This window comes from Rhamphochromis longiceps, linkage group LG23 (genome assembly GCF_057381845.1).
Source record: "Rhamphochromis longiceps isolate RC_006_pf linkage group LG23, R_longiceps_female_GT1.1, whole genome shotgun sequence".
Taxonomy (NCBI): Eukaryota; Metazoa; Chordata; class Actinopteri; order Cichliformes; family Cichlidae; genus Rhamphochromis; species Rhamphochromis longiceps.
In genome coordinates, this window is record NC_140578.1 from 27,951,396 (window position 1) to 27,976,213 (window position 24,818).

General features: G+C 38.4%; 2 protein-coding genes across 2 annotated transcripts in view; both read left to right on the plus strand.

Moving 5' to 3' along the window:
* Positions 1-6,295: 6,295 nt before the first annotated feature.
* On the plus strand, positions 6,296-18,310 carry LOC146642108 (sodium/potassium-transporting ATPase subunit alpha-1-like). Its single transcript, XM_085398891.1, has 23 exons — positions 6,296-6,449; positions 6,937-7,047; positions 7,326-7,385; positions 8,053-8,154; positions 8,276-8,377; positions 8,515-8,628; positions 8,824-8,958; positions 9,405-9,522; positions 9,684-9,952; positions 10,047-10,355; positions 10,482-10,616; positions 11,110-11,302; positions 11,398-11,573; positions 11,675-11,811; positions 13,004-13,154; positions 13,249-13,417; positions 13,502-13,656; positions 14,530-14,653; positions 15,168-15,313; positions 15,413-15,543; positions 15,688-15,789; positions 17,277-17,368; positions 18,150-18,310. The coding sequence occupies exons 1-23, from the start codon at positions 6,438-6,440 to the stop codon at positions 18,176-18,178; spliced, it is 3,072 nt and encodes a 1,023-aa protein (XP_085255017.1). The 5' UTR covers positions 6,296-6,437; the 3' UTR covers positions 18,179-18,310.
* Positions 18,311-19,546: 1,236 nt separating this feature from the next.
* LOC146642109 (sodium/potassium-transporting ATPase subunit alpha-1-like) overlaps positions 19,547-24,818 on the plus strand; it is a 62,781-nt gene continuing 57,509 nt past the window's right edge. The window contains exons 1-4 of the mRNA XM_085399030.1: positions 19,547-20,404; positions 20,737-20,798; positions 20,902-20,947; positions 21,778-21,924. The gene's annotated coding sequence lies outside the window, so the exon portion shown is untranslated. The remainder of the gene's footprint in view (positions 20,405-20,736; positions 20,799-20,901; positions 20,948-21,777; positions 21,925-24,818) is intronic.

Genomic DNA, 24,818 nt, shown 5'->3' on the forward strand with positions numbered 1-24,818 from the left:
TTTACCATTTAATAAAAACACAGAAAAAATATTAAACCACATCAATGTCGTTGTATTTTTTTATTAGGCTAAATACTTTACTTGCATTTCTGGTAAGAAAAACAGGTTTAGTGGACTAATGTTATGGAATAGAATAGAATAGAATAGCATAGAATAAAGCTTTACTATCCCACGAATGAGAAATTTGGGTGTTACACAGCTCTTATAGCAAGGGGAATATAAAATATAGAAGGAAGACACAAAGTGGTCCTATATACACAAGCAACTGAAGTTTGTATATATAGGTAACAATGTAGCAAACAAGCTGATTAGTAAGATAACCCCAAAAATGTTTTCAAGCATTAGGTCATTCAGCTGCTGGTAAGAATGACCTTATGCATGACTGACTCCTCAGACAAGTGCACTGTGTTTACAATCTTTAGATCAGCTTGGTATTTGTCTAACTATTAACAATATAATTTTTGGTTCTAAAATATTTGTGTTTTCTTGTTTTAATGACAGGTAGTCTAATAAATGCGTACTGTAGCACTGTAGATGAATCCAGATATTTAATTAAATTTAATTTTGCTTTAAAACTAACAACACATTTTAATGCTTAAATCATTGAAAGGAGAACGAAGGGTGTGCAAATGTTTAACATTTTCAAAAGACTTAGTGCAGCTGCCAAAGAGGAACTACTGATTGTTGAGTTGATTAACTCTTGTTTTATAGTTTGGTGAGGGGTATTTTGAGCAAACATTCTTGGTGCTGTAGCTCACTGAGGAGTCCATTTACACAAAAAAAGAAAGTAATAAAAGGAAAATTGTGTGATACATACTATATAAATATTGTATAGTAAATTTGCATTAATCAACAACAATGCAGATCGTTGTTGCATTGTTCTCATGCTGTGGTTAACATAAAAGTGCCTTCTAGGTCTCTCTTTCATGGCTCATTTGTTTACTCTGTGTTGTCACCACCTTTTTTGTCTTTAAGATTTCTGTGTAATGCACATATCCCTCCTCTATGACACACTCACTCTTGGAAATCATTTAAAGAGCACAAGTCATACACGCTTGTCTTGTTTTGTAAATATCTAGAAATCGGATCAGTCGCTCTGAATGGTGTGTTGATATAACCCTAATGCTATAAGGCAAAATTTTTAAATTAGAGAGTTCTACACTAGACATAAGTTGAGTGCTAATTAGGAATTGACTCTGGACTGACTAGACCATTCCAGAACCTTCATTTTGATTAGTTTTTTTTTTTTCTTTAGCCATTCAGAGGTGACCTTTCTGAATAATGAATAATATAATAATATATTATAATATATAATAATAATAATGAACTGTGGTTCACTGAAGTCCAAAAGCCTTAGAAATGGCTTTGTAATCGTTTCAATGCAAATAGACATCAATTAATTTGTTTCTCAGACGTTTCTTTAGATTACAGGTTGCTTTTTGAGATCTTTTTGCCTGCTTCCGTTTGTCAGATAGGTTCTATTTCAGTGATTTCTTTATTTGCCAGGTCTTGCAGCACAGAGGTTATCACTAAACTGCCATTTAAGTAAACACTGTCGTTGTAATCTCTCTCTCTCTCTCTCTCTCTCTCTCTCTCTCTCTCTCTCTCTCTCTCTCTCTCTCTCTCTCTCTCTCTCTCTCTCCCTGTATAACTGTATTGTTTCACAATTAAGAATAATAATTGGCATTTCACAGAAATTCACATCAAGTTTGTGATTCCTGAGGAAGTGCGGTGATATTCCCCCAGGAAAGACAAAGTGGCTTTCTACACTTGATCCATGACCTTTCATCACCTTAACAAAAGATATAAAGATATGAAAAATCCAAGTTGAACAGTCAGTCACCAAATCCATCTTGCCAGTTTTTGTATTTTTATTTCCCCCTGTGACTGCTAGTAATTATGCGGCTATAAATTGTCCCCTTCTGTGGCATATTTGAATTTGGTGTTGACAGCAAGTATCTAGTCTATCTCTTTATTTGAAGTGTTTCTCCCAAACTTTGCAAAACTGTGATTGCAGATATTTGACTTTGATTACAGGTCACAGAGCTGGGATCCCATTGTGATGGTGCTGACTGACTCTACTACAAAACATCTCTGAAGTACAATTATGAAAAATCCATGTTTTGGGACATTTTAAGGTAGGTTTACTCCATCAAACACTGATTAGTGAACAGTTTATTCATTTTTTTCCGATAGTCCTTTGGAGGACTCTTACAATAGTACATTTAAGGCTACTTATGCCTTTGACATTGAACTCCTTGCAGCTGTTAAATGAACTAAAAATCAAAAGCACTGTCCTTATGTTTGCCCTGAGATTGGGTTTCATTCTTATTAGTTGAAGAAAATTGAATAAGATCGAGGGGCCCTTAACAGGATGTCAGTCAACGTAGTTTGAAATCAAGGAAACCAGTTTTACTCTATGTAAGCATTTATTGCCGGGGGGTCCTTCAATCTAAAAGAAAAAACGTGCATAGAGTGAATACAACTTCACTAAAAACCAAACGAAAAAAATATTAAAATGTTTGTTATTACTGCCCATTAAAAATCCTACATTTTATTTGTAAACCATGAAATCAACTGATCCACACCAAAGCCCAATTTTCCTGCTGTAAGGTGATAGTGCTAAGCACTGCACCACCTGGGAATTTTTTTAGAAGTGACCTTTTAATGCAGGCAGTGAGCAGTGATGGTTTCATTCTTTCAGGGAAATAAAGGCAGTATTAGTGTGAAGGGCAGTTACTAGCATGGCTTTTTTTGAGAAACGTTTTCCGAACAAACACCGCTATCCAGTCTTAAAGTCCTGACTCAAATTACCTAAACACTGCACGACTGTTGAAAGGAAGTTGACGGGAATGACTCACTGCTAAATGGTGTGTTTCCAAATCTGAAACTTTTCAGTTTGTCTGTTTGTCACTGTTTACTATAGCAATAAATGAAACAGAACCGAAAGGGTCTCTTTGCTGCTGTTGCCAGTGTCTAGAGTGCTAAGAAAAATAAATTCTACTTACTTGTCCAGTTCTGAGATAAAGTGATATGTTGACCTTACTGCACAATTACTCTATTTAAAAAAAATGTGATGTTAAATGTAAAAAAAATTAATTAAGAAGATTAAAAGCATTATATCTCACATTCAAACTTTTCTCAGCACACTTTGGTTAAATCAAAATTCAGTCACACAACTGATTTAAATAATGTCATTATTGTGCTAGGGAACAGGGAAATATAATAATGCATTTATATAGTGCTTTTTGGGGCCCTCAAAGTGCTTTACAATTCCACTATTCATTCACTCCCACACTGGTGGAGACAGCTACAGTTGTAGTCACAGCTGCCCTGGGGCAGACTGACAGAAGCAAGGCTGCCATATCGTGCCATCAGTCCCTCTGGCCATCACCAGTAGGCGGTAGGTGAAGTGTCTTGCCCAAGGACACAACGACCGAGACTGTCCGAGCCGGGGCTTGAACCGGCCACCTTCCGGTTACAGGACGAACTGCCAACTCTTTGAGCCACGATCGCCCATGATTGTGTCTTCAAAATACCCATAGCATCATAGACATTTATACTACAAGTATATTTATAAAAGTTAAACAGTAATGCTCTTTAAATGGAAATGATGTGTACTGTCATTTACATCTTTTTATTATTTTATTTATTTATTTATTTATTTATTTTTACATTTGTTACATTAATTTCCGAGATTTTCCATGTTTTTCTCCTGCCTCTTTAGTTTTATATGATCCACTCACTTTGTTCTCTCTCTCTCTTTGCATCTTTATACCCCTCCTCACTTAGCTTAATGGGGTGACAACACACGGTTGCTCGTTTACAGCAAACATATCCAGCTCCGTCGTACATCAAGGACAGTCCTTCCTTTATGATCAGGTTGTTGAGTTGGAGTGGGGGCGGGGGATGGGGGATGGGGGATGGGGGGCGGGAAGTGTTGGATAGGATGTTAAATTGCAATGCTTAGGCTACAATACTCCTCAATAAACACCAGAAGACGTCACTAGATATGTGATTTATTCACAAATAATAAATGTTTATCTGCAGTAACCTCAGAATAACCTTCATTTTCCATACTCACAGCCTCATACCTTTTTCAACCCATGTGGTGCTACGGCAGGGATCAAACTAGATCATCAGGCAAAACATACAAAATTATATAATAATACAGATGACTGAAATTTTGAAATATTAAATAAGTATCCAAGCTTAGCTGGATTTTAAAAAACAAAACAAAACAGTAAATACCATATCTTGGTCCAGTCAAAATGCATTACAATCTCTGTCAGTTTTCCTCAGTTAACAAACATAAGCATAGAAGTGAGCCTGAAAATGTTTATGTGCCTGTGTATGGAGGCGTATTTCATTGACACTTAGCAACATTACATTTTTACAGAAGAAAAAAATCACAGTGATGTTAAAAATGCTATTTTATCAACTTCCACGTGGCTTTCTTACCTCACAAACTCATTGGTCCAACATATAAATCCTGAAAAAACAAAGTGCTGAAAAGGGGCTTCTTGATGTTGCTCCTGTCTATTATTGTAGGGTCTTTATCTTACAATTTAAAATAGAAAGAAACCCCCCCAAATTGAACAGGCGTTAATACTGCCAAGATTCTCGTTGATACTCGCATCGAAATAAAAGACTGCTGAGAATAGCTGCTGTTGGCAGTATATGAGCTCACTGTGTGTCAATTCAAGTAAAGTAAGATCTCCTACTTTTTCAAACTCTCTGGGTTAACATCGTAAAATGCTTGTTGTGCTCAGCTCACCTTTCTTTGGAAACAGCGTTTCTTAGGAACTGCTTTCTGCCCCTCTCTTTTCTTTCTTGTAATTATTTGATTTTGCTTTCTTGTAGAAAGACATGACTCACAGTGTGCATTAGCGCTCGCCTAGGCAGAATAAATCAGTTGTGCTATAAAAGTGAGTCAAGCGTGGGATGGACTGAACCATTTTGTGTTTTTCTAATATATATTAATATGTACAGAAGTGTGCTTTGGACCTCGTACTTAAATTTGAACCATCTCATTCATCATTTACCTTTCTCTCATATTTATTTCAGACAGTTTCCATGTTTTCCTCCTGCGCCTTTTGTTTTACATTTTACCTCATCTTTGTCGCTCCATTCTTTGCATCTTCACAACGATCCTCACTTTGCTCTGTGGGTTGATAACACAAAGTTATACGTTTACAGCAAACATATCCAGCAACTCCCTGCTCTGCACCCATAAAAACTTCAAGGACAGCCCTTCCTTCCTAAACAAGAAGAGGATACATTGATTTGATGAGGGACATCAGGGTCAAAAGTGTTTTTTAATTACATGCTAGGTCTTTGTTGACAAAACTACCCCTTAAAGATTTATGAATTTTACAAGATTACAAGTTGTAATTTTTTTCTTTTTTTTTTTCATTTCTAAAAACCTGTTCCTTCCATAAATGGTGAAAAATCCTAATCAATTAGAGATATATTTTTGCCTCATGGGGTTTCCCAAGGCAAATGGCAAATAACCCTCTCCTTCATCTCTTCTCTCACATTTATTTCAGACAGTTTCCGTGTTTCTTTTCTAGGTTTTCTCCCTCACCCTTTTTTTGTTTGACAGTATATCTCTTCTTTGCCGTTTCTTTCTTTCTATCTTTACACCCATCCTAACCTTGCTTAATGAGATGATAACATGCTTACATTGATTCACACGTTTACAGCAAACATATCCTGTAACTCCATGTACTCCGACCAGTCAGACATCAAGGGCAGCCCTTTCTTTGCGAACAGGAAGAGAACATCTTGGTTTGATGAGGGATATCAGGGTCAATTTTCGAGCATAGCTGTGTTCATCAAGGCACCTAGAACACGCTAGGTCGCTGATGATTGGTTTTGTAATTGTATGACCAGATTCGCAGTGAGGTTTGCTGTGCCCAAATGTATAGGGAGGGTTCATTGTGCATGTCTGGCAGAGGATCCTTGTTTGTTAGATCTTTAACTTCCCCTTCCAGCAACGCAAGGATGACAAGGATGAAGGGTTATCGAAGTTGACTGATCAATTGTGGTAGCTCTATTGCCGAGATATCTGCACTGAGTAGTGGCACCAAAGCTGAAGGGAGCCATCAAGCTGAAGGAGTCCAACCAAGCGTGGTTAGCTGTTGGGCTTCTGGACACAGCTGACGGGTACCCTTGGCAGTGACTGAAGCAAAAAATTTGAGTGTTGGAGGAGTTTAATCATAATACCTCCCCCAACCCATGACCTATTGAGTTTAACCTCCACGCTTCCTTCCTCTAAGCTCCTCCTCCACAGGTATAAAAGTAAGCTGAAATTAAGCCACCTATGTTCAGGGCAGAGTGGAAGACGCAGGAGACAACTGGACTGAAAGAGGGAGGTGGAGTAGGAAGGTTAGACTGATTAACTGAACTGACTGCTGTCAGACTGCACTGCAACCATGGGAGTGACAGTAAGTTTGGACTGAGCTCGACAGTTTTGGATTGCTCAGGGTTGAATATTCTTGCCGCTTACTTACACATTAGCTTACATCTCTGTTAAATTTCTTTCTTTTTTTTTTACTTCTTTATCAACTGTGAAGAGACATTTTTCGAAATTATATAAACAATGACACATTTACTTCATTATGTAAAATCTGAAAGGCAACTTTCCAGCATGTTTCATGTTGTATCAGTTTTATTTAAAACCCTATTTTGTGACACTGTGAAAACATACATTAATTTCTTTACAGCTTTAGAAACTTAAAACATATTCTAAAATGATCTATTTGAATTTGAATTTGCTGTTCTAATATTTAACAGCATATCAGTTAACAATATATTATTCTTTAATTGTTGACAATAATTAATAATTTAGTTTCATGCAACTTTCTGCTTTAAAATCACCTTCGATTTTAGTCGTATTCAGAACTCCCTTTTGTGACACTTTGTTCATAACAGAAAATGAAAGATGATTACAAACTGGCGGCAACCGCAGACCACGAAGAGAAGAGGAGCAAGAAGGGTAGAAAAAATAGGGATACGGAGGACCTGAAAAAAGAAGTTGACCTGGTGAGTACGTAAATTATGTGAAGCCACTCTGGGATAATCTTTCATGTAAGTGTTTGATTGGCACAATTTAAGTATGCCAATATAGTATAAAGAGTTTATAACATGTGAAAATCCGTGTTCAAACACAAAAAGATTCTTATCTTAAAATGACTCTGTATGGAGCAATGTGTAAAGTGCAGATGCATTTTGTCCCCTGTGTCCTTCTGGAGGAATTTACAGGGATGTTTTTTAAGCCTCAAATGACATTTTCGTCTTTTTCTCTCCCACACTCTCCTTAGGATGATCACAAATTAAGCGTGGACGAGATTCACAGAAAATATGGAACCGACCTAGTCATGGTGAGGACTCCGAATATGTGTCTTTGTTTTTGTGAGTGTTTGAGATGGTAAGGACAGAGGCCAGGAAAGATCAGGTAGTCTTGAAAAACATCATGGTGTGCATGCAAATAATAGCATATAAAATGTTCAAGATCTCAGTTTCTCACCCACTATGAGCAGTATCTAGTTACGGAGTTCTGTTTTATTGGTCTAGTTTTACAAACCAAATTCTTCAAATTTGAACAAAATGAAAACTAAAAGACTTTTAATCCACACGAGCCACTATTTTTTTCACATCTCTTTTATAGGTAAGCATGTTAAACAACTAAAAAGCAATCAAATAATAATAACTTAATAATTTGCTATATGTTCTCCAGGCTTAATCTTTTTGAACTTTCTTGTTTTTTCAGTCATTTGTTGCCTTGACAGCTTTTGTGTGGCCTGTAGCAAACATCAAATTTAACATTAGCTCATTTTGTGCATAAAATTGTAAAATTACAGAGAAAATACCACTGCCTTGCCACTGCTGTGCCAAGTAAAAAAACGGCATTGGAAAGGCAAAATTAAGAGGGTGACAGGAACCAGTAAATATACTACAATATTACTGTTGTAGGATGTAACTATACTGTACTACACATGTACAGACAAGTCTTTTGAACTTCTGGGGTAACTGAGACACTGTTTTTAGGGTCTCTCCTCCTCCAGAGCAAAAGAGATCCTGGCCCGAGATGGCCCCAACGCCCTCACACCTCCTCCCACAACACCCGAATGGGTCAAGTTCTGCAAACAGGTAGGAGTCCAACATCCTCACCATGAAAACCACAAACCTGTGTTTTAACTCACACATTATAAATGCAAAAAAAAGTAAGTACAACCACCAAAGGTTAAATGTTATTTCCCCTGGTTTCCAGCTGTTTGGTGGTTTCTGCATGCTGCTGTGGATTGGTGCCTTCCTCTGCTTTGTGGCTTATAGTATCCAGGCTGCCTCAGAAGATGAACCTGCAAGTGATAACGTAAGCGAGTCTTTATCTAAATTGTTATTGTGACCATTAATTCAATTCAATTCAATTCAATTTTATTTATATAGCGCCAAATCACAACATAAGTCGCCATTAAGGATCACCTAACTCTCTCGTGTCTCTTCATGTAGTTGTACCTAGGTATCGTCCTTTCTGTTGTGGTCATGATCACGGCTTGCTTCTCCTACTACCAAGAGGCCAAGAGCTCCAGGATTATGGATTCCTTTAAGAACATGGTCCCACAGGTGAGACACTGAAAGGAAAACTAATGTAAATTCAACATATTTATAGCTTATATGAATTAAGAAACTGCAGTATTTTTGCACAGTCTTAAGGGAAAAGTTCTGCACTGATGATACATTTTATCATCTGAAATTTTGGTGTTGGCATTAAATTCAAACCGGGTTAATCAAAAATTCCTAAAATCTTTGATTTCATAGCAAGCCCTGGTTATCCGTGACGGAGAGAAGAAAAGCATCAACACTGAGGAGGTGGTGCTTGGAGATTTAGTGGAGGTGAAAGGAGGAGACCGGATCCCTGCTGATCTGAGAATCATCTCTGCTCACGGCTGCAAGGTCTGTATCTCAAATACTCTTTATGCCAGCAAACATTTTTGTAGAGCATGTGTTTGATATCTACTATTATTTATTTATTTATTTAAATGAGAAGAAGACATGCTGTGATGTTTAGTTAGTTTTAGACATAGTTTAGTTATGGCCGGCGACAGAGTCAAGCTCAGCCCTCAGTCCATTTAGATTAGCTAATCTTGTGCATGCAAGCTGATTGCTCAACTGTTCAACATTTTTATGTATCCCACTAGTAAATCTGAGAAGTTACTAGCTATGTTGATTGGATGTGGTGGTCTTCATTCTAAGTAGCTTTTCTTTGATCATATCATAAACTGTTCCCATTTGTTTCTTAAGTTTATTATTATTATTTTTTACAAAAATATTTAATTCTGTGTTTTCATGTCACTGATCCCCTCACTGATCTTCGTTTGATTTTGTTTGTTATCTCTCAGGTGGACAACTCCTCCCTGACGGGTGAATCAGAGCCCCAGACTCGTTCTCCAGAATTTTCCAATGAAAACCCACTGGAAACCAGGAACATTGCTTTCTTCTCCACCAACTGTGTAGAAGGTAGAGTATGAACAGCTTGTGGTTGACAATTTGAGTGTGGTTTTTATTTGATGAAACAGTAGTTTAGTGATGCTTGCTGGTAATCCACAAAATAAGAAGGATAACAAGGAAGAATGAAATCATCCATTGTTCTGTGGACTCTGTGTCTCTTCAATTTTCAGGCACAGCCAGAGGAATCGTCATCAACACTGGAGATAATACTATCATGGGCCGTATCGCCACCCTGGCTTCCAGTCTTGAAGCTGGAAAAACTCCCATTGCCATTGAGATCGAACATTTTATCCACATCATCACTGGAGTGGCCGTGTTCTTGGGTGTTTCTTTCTTCATCCTCTCCGTCATCCTTGGATATAACTGGCTGGAGGGTATTATCTTCCTCATTGGTATCATTGTCGCCAACGTGCCAGAAGGTCTCTTGGCTACTGTCACTGTGAGTTTTGGTGTCAAATGACATTCTCTGCAGATAGCTTATGTCTTACTGTCTGCAGTTGTCATAGTTTTGAAAACTTACGTTTTGTCTGTAGGTGTGTCTGACTCTGACTGCTAAGCGCATGGCCAAGAAGAACTGCCTGGTGAAGAACTTGGAAGCTGTCGAGACTCTGGGCTCCACCTCCACCATTTGCTCTGACAAGACCGGCACCCTGACCCAGAACAGAATGACCGTGGCCCACATGTGGTTTGACAACCAGATCCATGAGGCCGACACCACTGAGAACCAGAGCGGTACCTCTTTTGACAGGAGCTCTGCCACCTGGGCTGCTCTGTCCAGAATCGCTGGACTCTGCAACCGGGCCGTCTTCCTGGCTGAACAGAACAAAGTTCCTGTTTTGAAGGTGATAAACTTTCATTTCTTAAGGCTCTTGTGGTTGGCAAATAATAACTGTGGTATTTTAAATAAGGCATAGGATGTAACTTATGAATCCATTTTACCAACTCTGTCTTTTTCTAAAAATCCACAGAGACATGTGGCTGGTGATGCATCAGAAGCTGCCTTGCTGAAGTGTATCGAGCTGTGCTGTGGATCTGTTAGTGACATGAGAGAAAAATACCCCAAAATTGCTGAGATCCCCTTTAATTCCACAAACAAATACCAGGTAAATCATCCATACAGAGTGACAAATCTCAAAAATACATTGTACATGCTTTGGTTTGTGAACTTCTGTTTCAAAGCTTTGTGTTTAAATCAAAAGTCCAGTAAGCCAATTTTCTCAAAAATACCTATACAGTCTGACTTCTTGTTGTTATCAGTGGAGTCATCCTTTGCTGGCAGGAGTACAGTTTAAGGCAATAAACCTTGACGGTATGTTGTTGTGGAAATGCACAGTAGTATACTTCTTTGAAGTGCAGTGCCTGGTTCACATATATACTTGGGACATTGCAATGTAAAGTCTCCATGAACAATTCTATGTGGTCACAAATAATTGGCAGGCACAGTGACATCTCCACCAATGCTTGCACTCACTGCTAGATGGTGAAATTCAAGTCACACTCAAGATTACCCTTGCAAATGTAGAACGCCTAATGAGGGCCTAATTTTTGAGACCTGAAAACTTTGCGTTTAAATCAAGGCTTTCTGTTGCCCCACAGCTCTCCATCCATAAAAACAACACCCCTGGCGAAACCAAGCATTTGCTGGTGATGAAAGGAGCTCCAGAGAGGATTTTGGACTGCTGCTCCACCATCGTGATCCAGGGCAAAGAGCAGCCTCTGGACGCTCAGCTGAAAGATTCTTTTAATAGTGCCTATCTTGAGTTGGGAGGCCTTGGAGAGAGAGTTTTGGGTACAGCTTCACTTCTTTTTATATCAGCATTTATGAACTGTTTGTTTACTGGAGAAAATTTAATCTAACAAGTACTTTCTGTGTGTCTTTTTCAGGTTTCTGCCACTATAACCTCTCTGATGACCAGTTCCCAGAAGGCTTTGCTTTTGATGCTGATGATATGAACTTCCCCACTGAAAACCTGTGCTTTATTGGCCTCATGTCCATGATTGACCCTCCTCGTGCTGCTGTGCCCGATGCTGTGAGTAAATGCAGGAGTGCTGGAATCAAGGTATGCTAACTTTTTTGAAACAACAGATTTTAAACTTTCTCTTTTTTCAAACTGTGGTCAAAACTTCAAGTTAAATATTTTTCTTATCTTTTCTTTCTCAGGTCATCATGGTCACAGGTGACCATCCAATTACAGCCAAGGCTATTGCTAGAGGTGTGGGTATCATCTCAGAAGGCAATGAGACTGTTGAAGACATTGCTGCCCGCTTAAATATTCCAGTTTCAGAGGTCAACCCTAGGTTAGTTTTCTTATCAAGATTTATTTAGCTAGCTTTGAACATTTTGTGAGCATAAGAGGCAGCTGTTCAAATTAAATCAAGTTTGGCTAATGAAGGTTTTGACATCTGCAGAGCCTAAAAGGCTTTTACCATTAATTTGTGCAAGAAAAAATAATCTTGATATGGTTCTTAGCTACTGGCTTTCCTGTTTCTTCATCAGCAGTACAAGACTATACTATACTATAATCCTGAATCAGTAGTCATCTTCGTAACTCAAGTGCAAATAATACCTAATAAATGCAACACATGTGATTCATTATCTGCAATGGGAAGACAACAAGTAGAATATGTTGTAAATGTAGCTTTTTGCTGAATGTTCCATCATCAACTTTTGCTGAGGCTGATGTTATTTTCTTTCCCCCATCATTATCTTTTTCTAATATCCTTAACATAGTCTGTGCTTGGACACAGGATGTTGGACTACAGCTGCTGTTCGTTAATAGATGATTCTTATATAGTGCTTTCCTGCTCTACTTGAGTACTTGAAGTACTTTGTACAACATGCAACATTTATCCATTTATTCATGCACATTGACACACGAGCCAGCAACCTTCCAATTAGCGAATGAACTCCTCTACCTCCTGAGCCACACTACTGTCATCCAGTTGTCCCTCATTTATTGTGGGAGTTACGTTCTAAAAATAACCTGCGATAAGTGAAATCCGCGAAGTAGCCAAGTTTATTTTTTGCAATTATTATAAATGTTTTAAGGCTGTAAAACCCCTAACTACACACTTTTTTCAGACAGGCATCAAGATTTTTACACTTTTCTCTCTTGTTTAAATACTCTCAAAGTTCAAACCTTGTAGAAAAATAAGTGCAGTATTATAGAATGAAACTGAAGGCACCCGCAGGTGATGATGCTTCGTCGACATTGTTGTGTTTGTTGGGGAGAAAACTTACAAACATACAGTGCAGCACTTCAGAGTCACACTGCAAGCGAAGATTTATGTAAATTTGACAAGTTGAACGCAATCTGTACTGTGCAGGAGACACTGCACGAGGTTGATTGAAAATGGTCTACAGCCAATCAGGACGCAGAATACAATGCGCATTAAAAAAGAAAAAAGAAAAAAAAAGCATGCAGAATTGCACAAAAAAAAAAATCAGCGAAACACCTCTGTACTAACACTACTGCAATCTAATCTACAGGGAAGCTAAGGCCTGCGTCATCCATGGTAGTGAGCTGAAAGAAATGACCCCAGAGCAGCTTGATGATGTGCTGAAGCACCACACTGAAATTGTATTTGCCAGGACCTCCCCTCAGCAGAAACTGATCATCGTGGAAGGATGCCAGAGACAGGTGAGCATCAGGGGTGGCGGGAGTGGGGATTCTCACACACACAGTTTCAACATTGTTTTGTTTAAAATGTATATAAAAAAATGCTTTCTTCCAGGGAGCCATTGTGGCCGTGACAGGTGATGGTGTGAACGACTCTCCAGCTCTGAAGAAAGCTGACATCGGTGTTGCTATGGGCATCGCTGGATCTGATGTCTCCAAACAGGCTGCTGACATGATCCTGCTAGACGATAACTTTGCCTCCATTTTAACTGGAGTGGAAGAAGGTAACATCTATATCAAGACTTGGAAAAAAAGTAAAATTCCATAAAATACAAAGCTTCGCAGCAGCTGCTGAATTCCTTTTTCAGGCCGTCTGATCTTTGATAACTTGAAGAAGTCCATCGCCTACACTCTGACCAGTAAAATCCCAGAGATGTCGCCATTCCTCTTCTTCGTGCTTTTTGACATCCCTCTTGCCCTGGGAACTGTCACCATCCTCTGTATTGACCTGGGAACTGACATGGTGAGATTTTGCCTGATTCTGTTCAATTCAGTTTAATTCAATCTATGTAGAACAAAATCACAACAACAGTCACAAAAACAATGATTTTAGAAGGAAGAATCATCCACGCTGTTTTAGCTTTAGCACATTCTGTTAAACACGTTTAACTAATTGTTGTGTTATCTGGCCTCTTAGATAAATAAAGTTTGGTATTATCCACATAGCAGTAAAAGTCAATGTAAAAGGGAAGCATGTATAATGTAAACAGAATTGGTCCTAGCAGGGAACCCTGTGGAACTCCATAATTAACCTTAGTGTGAGAAGAGGACTCTCCATCTTACATGAAGAAACTGTAGTCCATTGGATGGAAAGGATTCAAACTACTGTAGCACAGTACCTTTAATACCAGCAGTATCACTGAAGCTGTTTCTGTGGTGTAATGTGGTCTACACTGACTATTTAGAAGTACTAATTATTACCTTAACCAGATCAATCGTAGGGAGAGAATCTAAATAAATATCAGTAGTATTAAAGCTTACTGTGAGTAATGATATGTTTGTGACATTGTTATTAAATGTTGTTTTTTAAATAGTTCAAATATTACTTATGAAGAAATTAATAAAGTTATTTATACTTAAGTAAGTTGGGTACAGTGCTGAAAAGAAAACTGCGATTTTTGCTGTTTTCCTTGATCAGAGATGGATAGGAAGATGTCCTGGGTTTTTCTTAGATCAACAATCTCTTTTTGCAGGCTAAAAGAAGATCTCTTTGTTAATGAGGGGGCATTTCCTCTCCAGCTTACTGAATCTGTTCTACACAGAAGCTCAAGCGGAAGATAATGCATTTATGGGTGGATAATTTGTTTTTTCTTTTTCTTTTCTTGTGCCATGACAGGTCCCTGCCATCTCCCTGGCCTATGAACAGGCTGAAAGTGACATCATGAAGAGGCAGCCTAGAAATGCCCAAACAGACAAGCTGGTGAATGAGAGACTCATCAGTATGGCCTATGGGCAAATTGGTAACACATCGTTCACTGTTTAACCTTTAGCTATATCAAATCTGTTTTTAATACTTTTGTGCTGTTTTAAGCCTTCCTCTACTGCCCCCTGCTGGATTTTGTTTATACTGCAGACACTAAAACACCTTTAAATATCATATCCAAAATGGGTACCGTCATTTGGTGAGGAAGTTATTGCTTATAGATTGAATGCAATCATTAATTTAAATGCATATTACTTTATTAAATTGAAAGATTTTTTGTTTGCAGGCATTAAAAACGGAATCCGTCAGTTTTTTTCAGGCAAATCTGATCATTATTTAATTTGTTAATAGGTTAAACGTGCGGCATTGTTTCAAACAATTAATGTGTTTAATTTTCATTCACCATGGATTTGCAGAGTATTACATTGACATGTCATATTTGCTACTGCTTTCTTTATGAAGAGGCAGCCACAGTTGTTATTTATATTTGTCATTAGTAAAAGTTGAAACCCTGTCTGATAAGCATTCTTTGATGTTTTTGCTTCTTTTAGGTATGATGCAGGCCTTAGGTGGCTTTTTCACTTATTTTGTCATCCTGTCTGAGAATGGATTCCTCCCCAAAGATCTGGTGGGAATCAGAGTGTTCTGGGATAACAGATATCTAAATGACCTGGAAGACAGCTATGGACAGGAGTGGGTCAGTCACAGTAATGTTACTAACTTTACTCCAGACTGTGAGAATTGTAAAACGTGTGTGTTTCAGTGATTCAGTGTTAATTTAGCTTTTGTCCCCCAGACGTACGAGCGCAGAAAGATCGTCGAGTTTACCTGCCACACAGCTTTCTTCACAAGTATTGTGATCGTCCAGGTGGCCGATCTGCTCATCTGTAAAACCAGGACCAACTCCATTGTGAAACAAGGAATGAAGTATGTATGCACAGATATACATGAGATCTCCAATAACAACAGACTTTGGAACCGCCATTTTCCAAATAAACCGGCAAATAAGTCCAGTTTTAACGAGATTAGTCTCTGCTGTTTTATTGATTCTTACATTTATTTATTTCACAGGAACTACGTTCTCATCTTTGGCATCTTTGAGGAGATGGCTCTGGCTGCCTTCCTGTCATACTGCCCAGGCATGGACATTGCCATCAGAATGTACCCTATGAAGTGAGTAAAAACAATCTGATAGGTTTACACTATAATTTTCTACACTGTAATTATACAAATGAACCAAAACACTCAGCATTATTTGGCTACTTTAGAGAAATCGCTATATAAGATAAGATAAGATAAGATAAGATAACCTTTATTAGTCCCACACGTGGGAAATTTGTTTTGTCACAGCAGGAAGTGGACAGTGCAAAAGTTATGAGGCAAAAATTAGAATACAATAAGAATAAATACAGTACACAACTGTACAGAATAGAACAAAATAAAATACTATATACAGTAGAATAAAATAAAATAAATATACAATAAGATAAAAATAGAATACAAATACAAATACTATATACAACTGAGTAAAAATACAAATACAAATATATTCATATTGCAAAGTTTTGCTATTTCACCCATGTTTTTGTGGCTGCCTAGTTTGCCATCTTCATTTATGCAAAGACGATCATGTCCTTGTATTTTGTTAAATGGAGTTTTAGCGTTGTTAATATAAAATAAAATATGTTTATTACTGTCATTTCCACTTTGTAGTAAAGCGCACAAGCTGCGATATGGGTTGCTCTCCTCTAAAAAGAAAAAAGTTAAGACACTTTTAGGCTCATCGGCTCAGAAATTCATACAATCTTGCCAAAGAATATCCAAGAGGACCATAAAACATTTGCATTAATTTGTTTACTTTTCCTGTGGGTGTTCTTTAAATGTTGTGCAGTATATCACAAGTTTTCTATGTGTGCATTATGACATTGAAAGGGATCATGTCCGTATGGTCTCTTCTAGACGTGACCAGTAACAGGAATTTTAAGATCAATACTGACACAAATATTTGGTGATTTCAGAACTGATACTGGCCAATTTTTTTCTTTCAGACAGAAAATATGAACAGCTTTCCCTGTTATTTGTTATATGTAGTTATATATGAGTCCTTGATGTGACAATGAGGTTTTAAAACAGTCTTTCTTTGTCGTGGATTGCTTGTTTATGCTCTGTCCAACTTTGTTCGGGTTAGCTGGGTTTTGTGTTTGTGCCGTTTCAAATATGTGTTGCCAACAGGGAAGTTGCAGAGTGCCCTCTGGTAGGCAAACTTGCAACATCAATGGTCATAAAATGACTGAAGGCTTTTTTCTCCCCATGTCTTCCTTTTTTTTTTTAATCAACTGTTATATATCCTGATACTGTTATTTAAGCTGATATATCGACCCCACTGATATATCATTTGGTCTCTAGTCTGTTCTTACTGACCTGTAGCAGTGAGTACCTTCTGTTTTTAGATTTTTTAGATGCGTCGTTTTGCTTCCTCACCTCATAAATTCATTTTAACATCTGGTTGTCTACAGCATAATGTTCACCATCAAAGCTTTTCATGTGCTTTTACAGAACCTGACATAAGAATTTCCAAGATGTTGAGAAGCAAGCTTTTGTGTGGGTTTTTTTTTTTTGTCATTTGAAATTGAATCTTTGTCTGTCCATCCTTACCTTAGGCCAATGTGGTGGTTCTGTTCCGTTCCCTACTCCTTCCTCATCTTCATCTATGATGAAGTCAGAAAATATATCCTCAGACGCACCCCAGGAGGTAAGACCTTCCCAGCTCTTTGTTTTACTTTCTGACACACGTAGGACACATTTTTGCCTGTAAACTCTGCATTTTAAATATTAGTGTAGGGGAATGCAAAGGTCATACTTTTTTTACATTTTATCTAAAGGGTTTGAGAAACCACAAACTGAACACCAGAACAGCAAAAAGTATTAAGAGTGAAAGGTGAAAAATGTTGATTATTCCAAGAAATGAAAATAAACTGTGTCCTGATGATCAGACTTCAGTTCAGAATTGTACAGGATGTAAATCTAATAATATAAAACCCAAATACACAAACCTCTAGCTCTTCTAGGGTCATATGACTTCATCCCAGGGTGAATATTAATGGCCTCGCTCATGATATCCTCTCATAAGCAACCCTGAGACCAAACTGACACACCCTCACATGTCCCTGAAGGGTAGAGCTCCTAATAGCATCATCACCAAAATCATGGCTGCAGTTTATCTTCTTTATAATCCCCAGTCAAGTCAATTTTTTCCCCAATAACTGTCAGTAAACATAAGCAAAATAAAGTAAAGACAGATAAAAATTAGATAAGTTGGCCACTCTATAATTTTTATTAGAATTTTTCGTTGGATTTGTCTGTAAAAGACAAAAGGAAGTATCTAAACTCTCACATTTGTGGGTGTGCGAATGCACAAGTTGTGTAAAGCGCTTTGAGTGCTCAGAAGAGTAGAAAAGCGCTATACAAGAACCAGTCCATTTACCACATTTGACATGAAACATCACACTAATTGTGTCTCATTTGATTTCTAGGTTGGGTGGAGCTAGAGACATACTACTGAGCCAACATGACATAGGCTTGGAGGATGTGCGTTTTTCATTACCATCTTATGCAATCTTACATTATTAATATAAATATATATTTATCAGTGTGTGTCACAATAAAGAACGTCTGTTGTACACTGAGGCTGCCTGCATGTTAGTGTCTTTTGTAAACACTTTTCTCGTAGGTTTCTCTGTTTTGTTAGCAGTAAAAATACTGATTCAGGATGGGGGTGGGGGTGGGGGGGTGGGGGGGGGATTTCCCTGAAGCTTCAGCAGATATAGGACCTGTGATTCATTTCCACCTTTCTACAGTCCTTAGTTTGGTACAAGCTATGTGTCACAAATAAAAAAGTAACATATTAGGACATTTTTCTAATAATTTGCTGAGAGGTTAGAGACCATTTTGTTCAAGAGCACAGAGTATTTTAATGGGCAAAGTGTTGCTAATTTCTTAGATTTTCCATTTTTCCCCCTCCCCTTCGCTCTTTGTTTCTTTGTACTTTTACAACTGCCACCAAAACCAGCACTACCACCACCTTTACTAAACATGGTTGAGTAGCTACAAAGAGTCATAAGTGTACTAGAAACACTTCCAACAACCCCCACAGGCCAGCCGGTGAGCCAAGCCTTCCTCCTCACTGCAGATTCCAAAGAACAGGAAGTGCACATGTTGATTTTGTGAGGAACATCAAAGTCCTTTGGTTAAAGGGCAATCGTTTTTTTTACATTTTATTAGAGAAGTTAAAGATATTGTTGTCTCTTCAAGGGTACAGTGTGTTCCAGGTACTCTGTGTTGCTCACTTATTCACTGAAACCATCTCAGTTAAACTTTATGACTTTGCTTTGATTTCTGCTGGCCGCAGAAGTGCTGAGCTGGGGCTTCCAGTTCCCAAACCTTTTGGTTCCTGATAGCATATCAGTGAAACCAATTAAATCGTATTTGTAAATTGACTTTGCCCAGATTCTGAGTCACGATAAAAAGAAAACACACCCTCTTTTCCAAGGGTTTAAGGATCAGTACATAATAGAAAAATCTGGTCGTTATGAGGTTTTAAAGTTAGTTAAATACAACCTTCAATGAATAGCAAAGCCATAGCAAAGCATGAATAGTCCTTTTACATGATTGTTCAGAATTTAACTTATACACTGTGATCACCTGTTAGGTCTTCACCCAAAGTCAAGGTCACATTTGTCATTTTACAGACATTTTTCCATTTTCACAGCCAGACCTTCACGCACCCTGCCTAAATTCCACCAAATCCTTGCTCTTCATGTAGGAACATTACTGAATCCGAATTAGTCGTTAACATAAGGTTCTTAATAATTTAATGACTGGTATCCTGTTAGATGGTGATGATCATGATCTTCATGGTCATGATCATGGAGGGAGTGGTCCTACTGGTTGACTCCCACATTAGGAAGGCGTGGTTGGGGCTTTCCTTTCACCATTATGCTAACATCAGTGAAATGCTGGTGAATTCACATATTTCCATGCTTTTTATGTGTCAGGGTTACCACTGACCATCCTGAACTTTAACTTTGTCAAGTAGATTGCTTTTTACTGGATGTGACTCTTTAAAAGCCTCATTGATTTCTCAAAGGATTCTAATTGTCTTTATTTTCTGTAATACAGTAAGTCAAAAGCACATCACTCTACTGCTCAGCTTTACACATTTCAAAAACCTTGAAACTGCTATTGATTGTAAGCTGAATGAACTAGTACATCCTTGAAGTTTCAATAAAGCACTGGGAGTCAGATTTATCAGGTAGATGTGCAGTAATACAGAACAAAGGGTTGTTGCTGAAAAGAACAGTGCAGATCTGTGCACCAGGATTTTAACTGTATGCACAGAGTAATTCGAAGCACTAAAGCAGTTTTATTCCTCCACCACATTGGATCAGGTAGACAAGGTTTTACTCTTGTCTACCTGCCTGCCAGCTTCATATTCACCATCCTTTTTCTAATATATCCATTATCCCTCCTCTGCACATGTTCAAACCATGTCAGCCTTGCCTCACTTTATCTTCAAATCACTCAAGCTGAGCTTTTCCTCTGATGTTCTCATTTGTAATCCTGTCCCAATGAAAATCTAAGCATTTTCAGCTCTCCACTCCTGACTTCATCATGCAGTACCACAGTTCCTCCTTTGGCACCCTATCATATGTTTTCTATAGATCCACAAAGAAGCACAGTTGGAAAAAATCAGCTACATTCTTTGCCAGACATCCCCAAAGCTCCACAAGTATGTCATATGAACTCACTGCCACTCTTCAGTGTGTTCATAGCTGTCCATACTTCCTCCTTACTAATTCTCTGCTGCTCATCCTTTCTGGCATGATCTTTCTGTCCAGCCAATCGATATAGTGTTTTTGTTTTTCCTTAGTGACCAGCCTTGTGTATGAGTCACTGTAACTGTTTGCCTTTGGCACTTCTTTCTTTTTGCCATATGCCTAGCCTCCCACTACTCCTCCCCACTTTCTTCATCACACGAATGATTCCACTCTTTCTTTGCCAACATCTTTTGAATATTTTCCTCTCCTAATGGCATCACCATCTCCTCTTTACTCCATCCAGAGGATACAGTACCTTCTTGGCAGTTTCCCTCACCACTTCCCTTCTGCTTTCCCAGTCACTGGGTAAGTCTTTACATGTTACATTTTACTCTGTCACTGGTGACATCAGCTGAGATGAAGATCTCTGAGAGTTAAAGTCAGAACCAACTTCTTGCCTTTCCAACAGAAACATGGAACGAGTGGATGCCTGGCTGTTGGGGGCAGGATCCCAGGTAAGTAGAGCATTTTTGGGTCTGTCTACATCCATCATGATTCCCACTGTCAAATAGAGGGGCAGTGTCGTGTAGTTAAAAAACAGAATGGAAAAGTATAAAGTATGTAATCAGTGTGGCCAAAAGTAGTTATGTGATTTTACATGATCAAGTCTATGACCTAAAATTTCCAATGTGGAAAAGCAGCCCTACTGTACATTAATATTTTGCTTGCTGGAGTTTTAAAATATAAGCTATACAATCGTTATTCAATTTTAGCGCACTTGATGTCCTTCCTTCGAAGGAGAAACAGACAAAATTTGTCCGTCTGTCTGTTTATTAGCAGTCTTTGGTCGACAGCTTTCATTTTCATTTTCAGTTCAAGCTTATTTAATTTGGGTGAACATGATATCAAGTTCACACAAATTGTGAAAAGCAGTAAAAACTTTACATTACCCACACATTTTTATGGATTGTGTTCAAAACTCAAACAATATACTAGGCCCTGAAGGACATGACTCCCTAGGTTGGCGAAACATTTGACCTTCACCATCATATAAGCACTGAAGTTCAAAGTTGACCTTGAAGAAACATTTCAAGACCAAATCAAGTAATATATGATATGAAAGGACATGGCAAGAGCTATACAACACTTTTTTTCTGTATGATGCCTACAATGTCACAATGACACCATAATAGGCTGATATGTTGTAATAAACACATCATTAGGCATCAAAGTTTTAGTCTAACCCTTCCTCCTCCGGGGGAAGTCGTTCTGAGAGCAATTCAAACACACATTTACTTCTGCGTACCTTTATCTGATACCTCAATAATCCTCTTTGCTCCATCAGGCATCTCACAGAGGTCTCCATGGTCCTCTGACGCAACATCGTGAATAGTGAGTCTTCATTTGGGTCCTTTCTGCTCCATCCCATATTTACTGCTGGGCATCAGCCTCTGCTCTTCCAGGTACCAGGCGCCTGGGAGCGACTCATCAGGTACATCACACTCAAGCAACATCCCTCTCTTACTTTAAAGATACATTTTTTTTTTCTTTTTAAAATTTTAGAACATACTTTTTCATTTTAATTCTTCTCCGCTGTCAACCTATTTAAGTAGTTCTTCTAACTATAATGCATATTGTTTGTACATTAAGGACTGGCATGACAACTCAATGACAAATTTGACTCTTATGGAAGAGGCAGTTGACATAGTGCAGAATGAAAAGTATATGTTTATGTGACCATTATCAAAGGATTATGATAAAACACTTACCAATTAACCCTGGTTAACCAAGGTCTTTTCTGGGATTTCATGATGTTGTATTCTTAATCAGCATTGGTAGGACAGCAGTGGTTCCTGTTCATCTTTCAGTCATTTTCTATACTTAATTCCAATATTTAAGGTTGTCAGGAGCCTAAGGAAGGTAGATTCACACTACATAAAGCACCACTTAAAACTAATATAAACATGTTGTTGGTTTTCTTGAACACCACTGTTAAAAGGACTACTAGTATCATACTTGCTTACTTATCCTTGAAAGACAGAATTGCTAGACCTTCACTGTGGCAGTTCATAGCTTTGCAGGTGTAAACACCTTTGTCTGGTATACACATCTAACACCATCTTCAGAGAGTTTCTTCTTCCCATTGTCCTTGCAGTGTTCACCATTTTGCACTGTGGTTTCCTATAAAGTCTCAATTTTCCTGCATATGTTGCATCACGCCATTGATCACTCACATCCTCGTGTTGTGGCTGGGTCTCTCCTTCGACTTTGAGATAGGTCTGGGTCACTCTGGTATGGTCAGCAAGTAACCTTTTCCCTCCTCTGACAGCTTGTAAGGTCCCTCAGATAGCTATCCCACGGTGGCCCACTACAGGACATGGATAGCCTAAAACAGTGCCTCCCAACCACTGTGCATAGATGTGCTGTGAGAAATGATCAGGTGTGCCGTGAAAGATTATCTGGTTCCACCTTATTGGTACTCGAAGCGATTGGCGTGAGTAACGGACAGAACAGTTACATTGTCTTCCACTAGAGGGCAGTACAACTACCTGCTCTATTTGGTAATTGAAGTTATATAACAGTCATGCTGTGAGACAACACAGTGCGTAATGTCAACAGGAAAATATTTGAAATGAAAAACTAGTCAATCTTACCTGGTTCCTGGAGAAAATTCTGACCCAGATAAGAGCCCTAGCATGAGTAGTGGCCAGAAGAAAGCAAAAAGGTATACTGAGCCAATTCTATACCTGGTGCACGGGGAAAATTTATCAATATGCTTTTTGTGACATTTTTGTTTGGTGGTGTGCCGTGTGATTTTTCTAATGTGAAATATGTGCCATGGCTCCAAAAGGTTGGGAAACAATGGCCTAAAACATGAGGTCTACCACCAAAACATCCATGATGATGTCACCCTTTGTTTAGGTTTTATTTATTCTAGCTTCATCTGAGACACTTTAAAGAAATGCTTATTGTAGTAGATAATCAGTTCAGACAAAATAAATACAGACTATAGCTCGGAAACCCAAAAACAATAACAATAAACAGGATTAAATGGTTTTGTGAGCAAACACTCGGTTGTCTCACAGATGGCGCTGTAGCTCAGTGAAGCGTGTGTTTATAAAGCAGTCTGTTCCAAAAACAACATACACCATTCATTATCTGAAGCTTTATGTTCTTTTGTAGTTTAGCAGCCGCTCGTTTCTCTTTCATGGCTCATTTGTTTCGTCAGTCCTGTCACCACCTTTCTTTTTGCATTAGGAATTTCAGCCATCTGTGCTCTGTGACACATCACTTAGAAATCATCCGAAGACCATAAGTCATGAGTAGAAAATTTAAATGATGAGTAAAGTCATAAGAGAGACGTATCCACTTTGAGTGTTTTGTGGGCACATGACAGGAAAAGATCCACCTCCTTAAAGCTAAAGAAATTAGCTCAGTGTAAAAGTCAACAGAGAATAGCTTATTTCTAATTGCACGCATTAAATTTTAGAGGATAAAATGCTTTTGCAGCTGCTGTCCACTCCACCTCTGCTGCACCGAGACTCAATTTATGGGCATACAGATTACTCTGTGGGCTCACCTTTCTGATACTCAGGTGACACTAGCTGCTGTAGGAAAGAGGAGAAGGCCTCACATTTGTCTGCTGTGTTTTGTTTTGCTTGTGGAAGGGAGGCTGTGCACAGCTCTGGTATGCTTAACATAACTACAGAGTGCAGAGACAGTGTTTTAGACGAGAGCAATAAGTGTCACCTAGAGGAGGAGTGATCCAGACAGCACTTTCTCAATAACACTGCATTACCTAGTCTCACCATCAGGCTGGTGGGACTGAAAATAAAATTATATCACATGACTTTAATCCGTCACATTCATGTACCTTATAGTCAGTCTATATAAACAATGCACAGAGCTTTCCTTTAGCAGAGCAGCAGAGGAACAGGAAGATCATCTGTGTGTATATAAGATCAGCCCTGTGGGACACTGCAAGCTTTCCTCTCTGTTTCATTACATGTTTTTTTGCTTTAATAATAGCTTCTAGAAAAGTCCTTGTAATGTAATAGTGTTGTTGGATCTGTGGATCATCACTACTTATTTTCACAGGCAGAGCTAGGAGGTTGAAGAGAAGGTGACTTGAAGTTTTGTGGGGGTTTTTATTTCTTCCTCTGTTTGTATGGTCATGTGACCTTGTGATGTCAGCACAGCATACATATTCTGATGTGACCTAAAACCCTTGCAGGGTCAAAGTTAATCAAGCATGAATTCACAGAGCAGGAGTTACAGAATTACAGAAGGTCCAAAGGCATAAAAAGCATACAAGAGATTTACTTGTTTTTCCAGTACTGTCCATTAGATGAGGCTAAAGAGTTATTTTAAAAAATGAACTGTGGC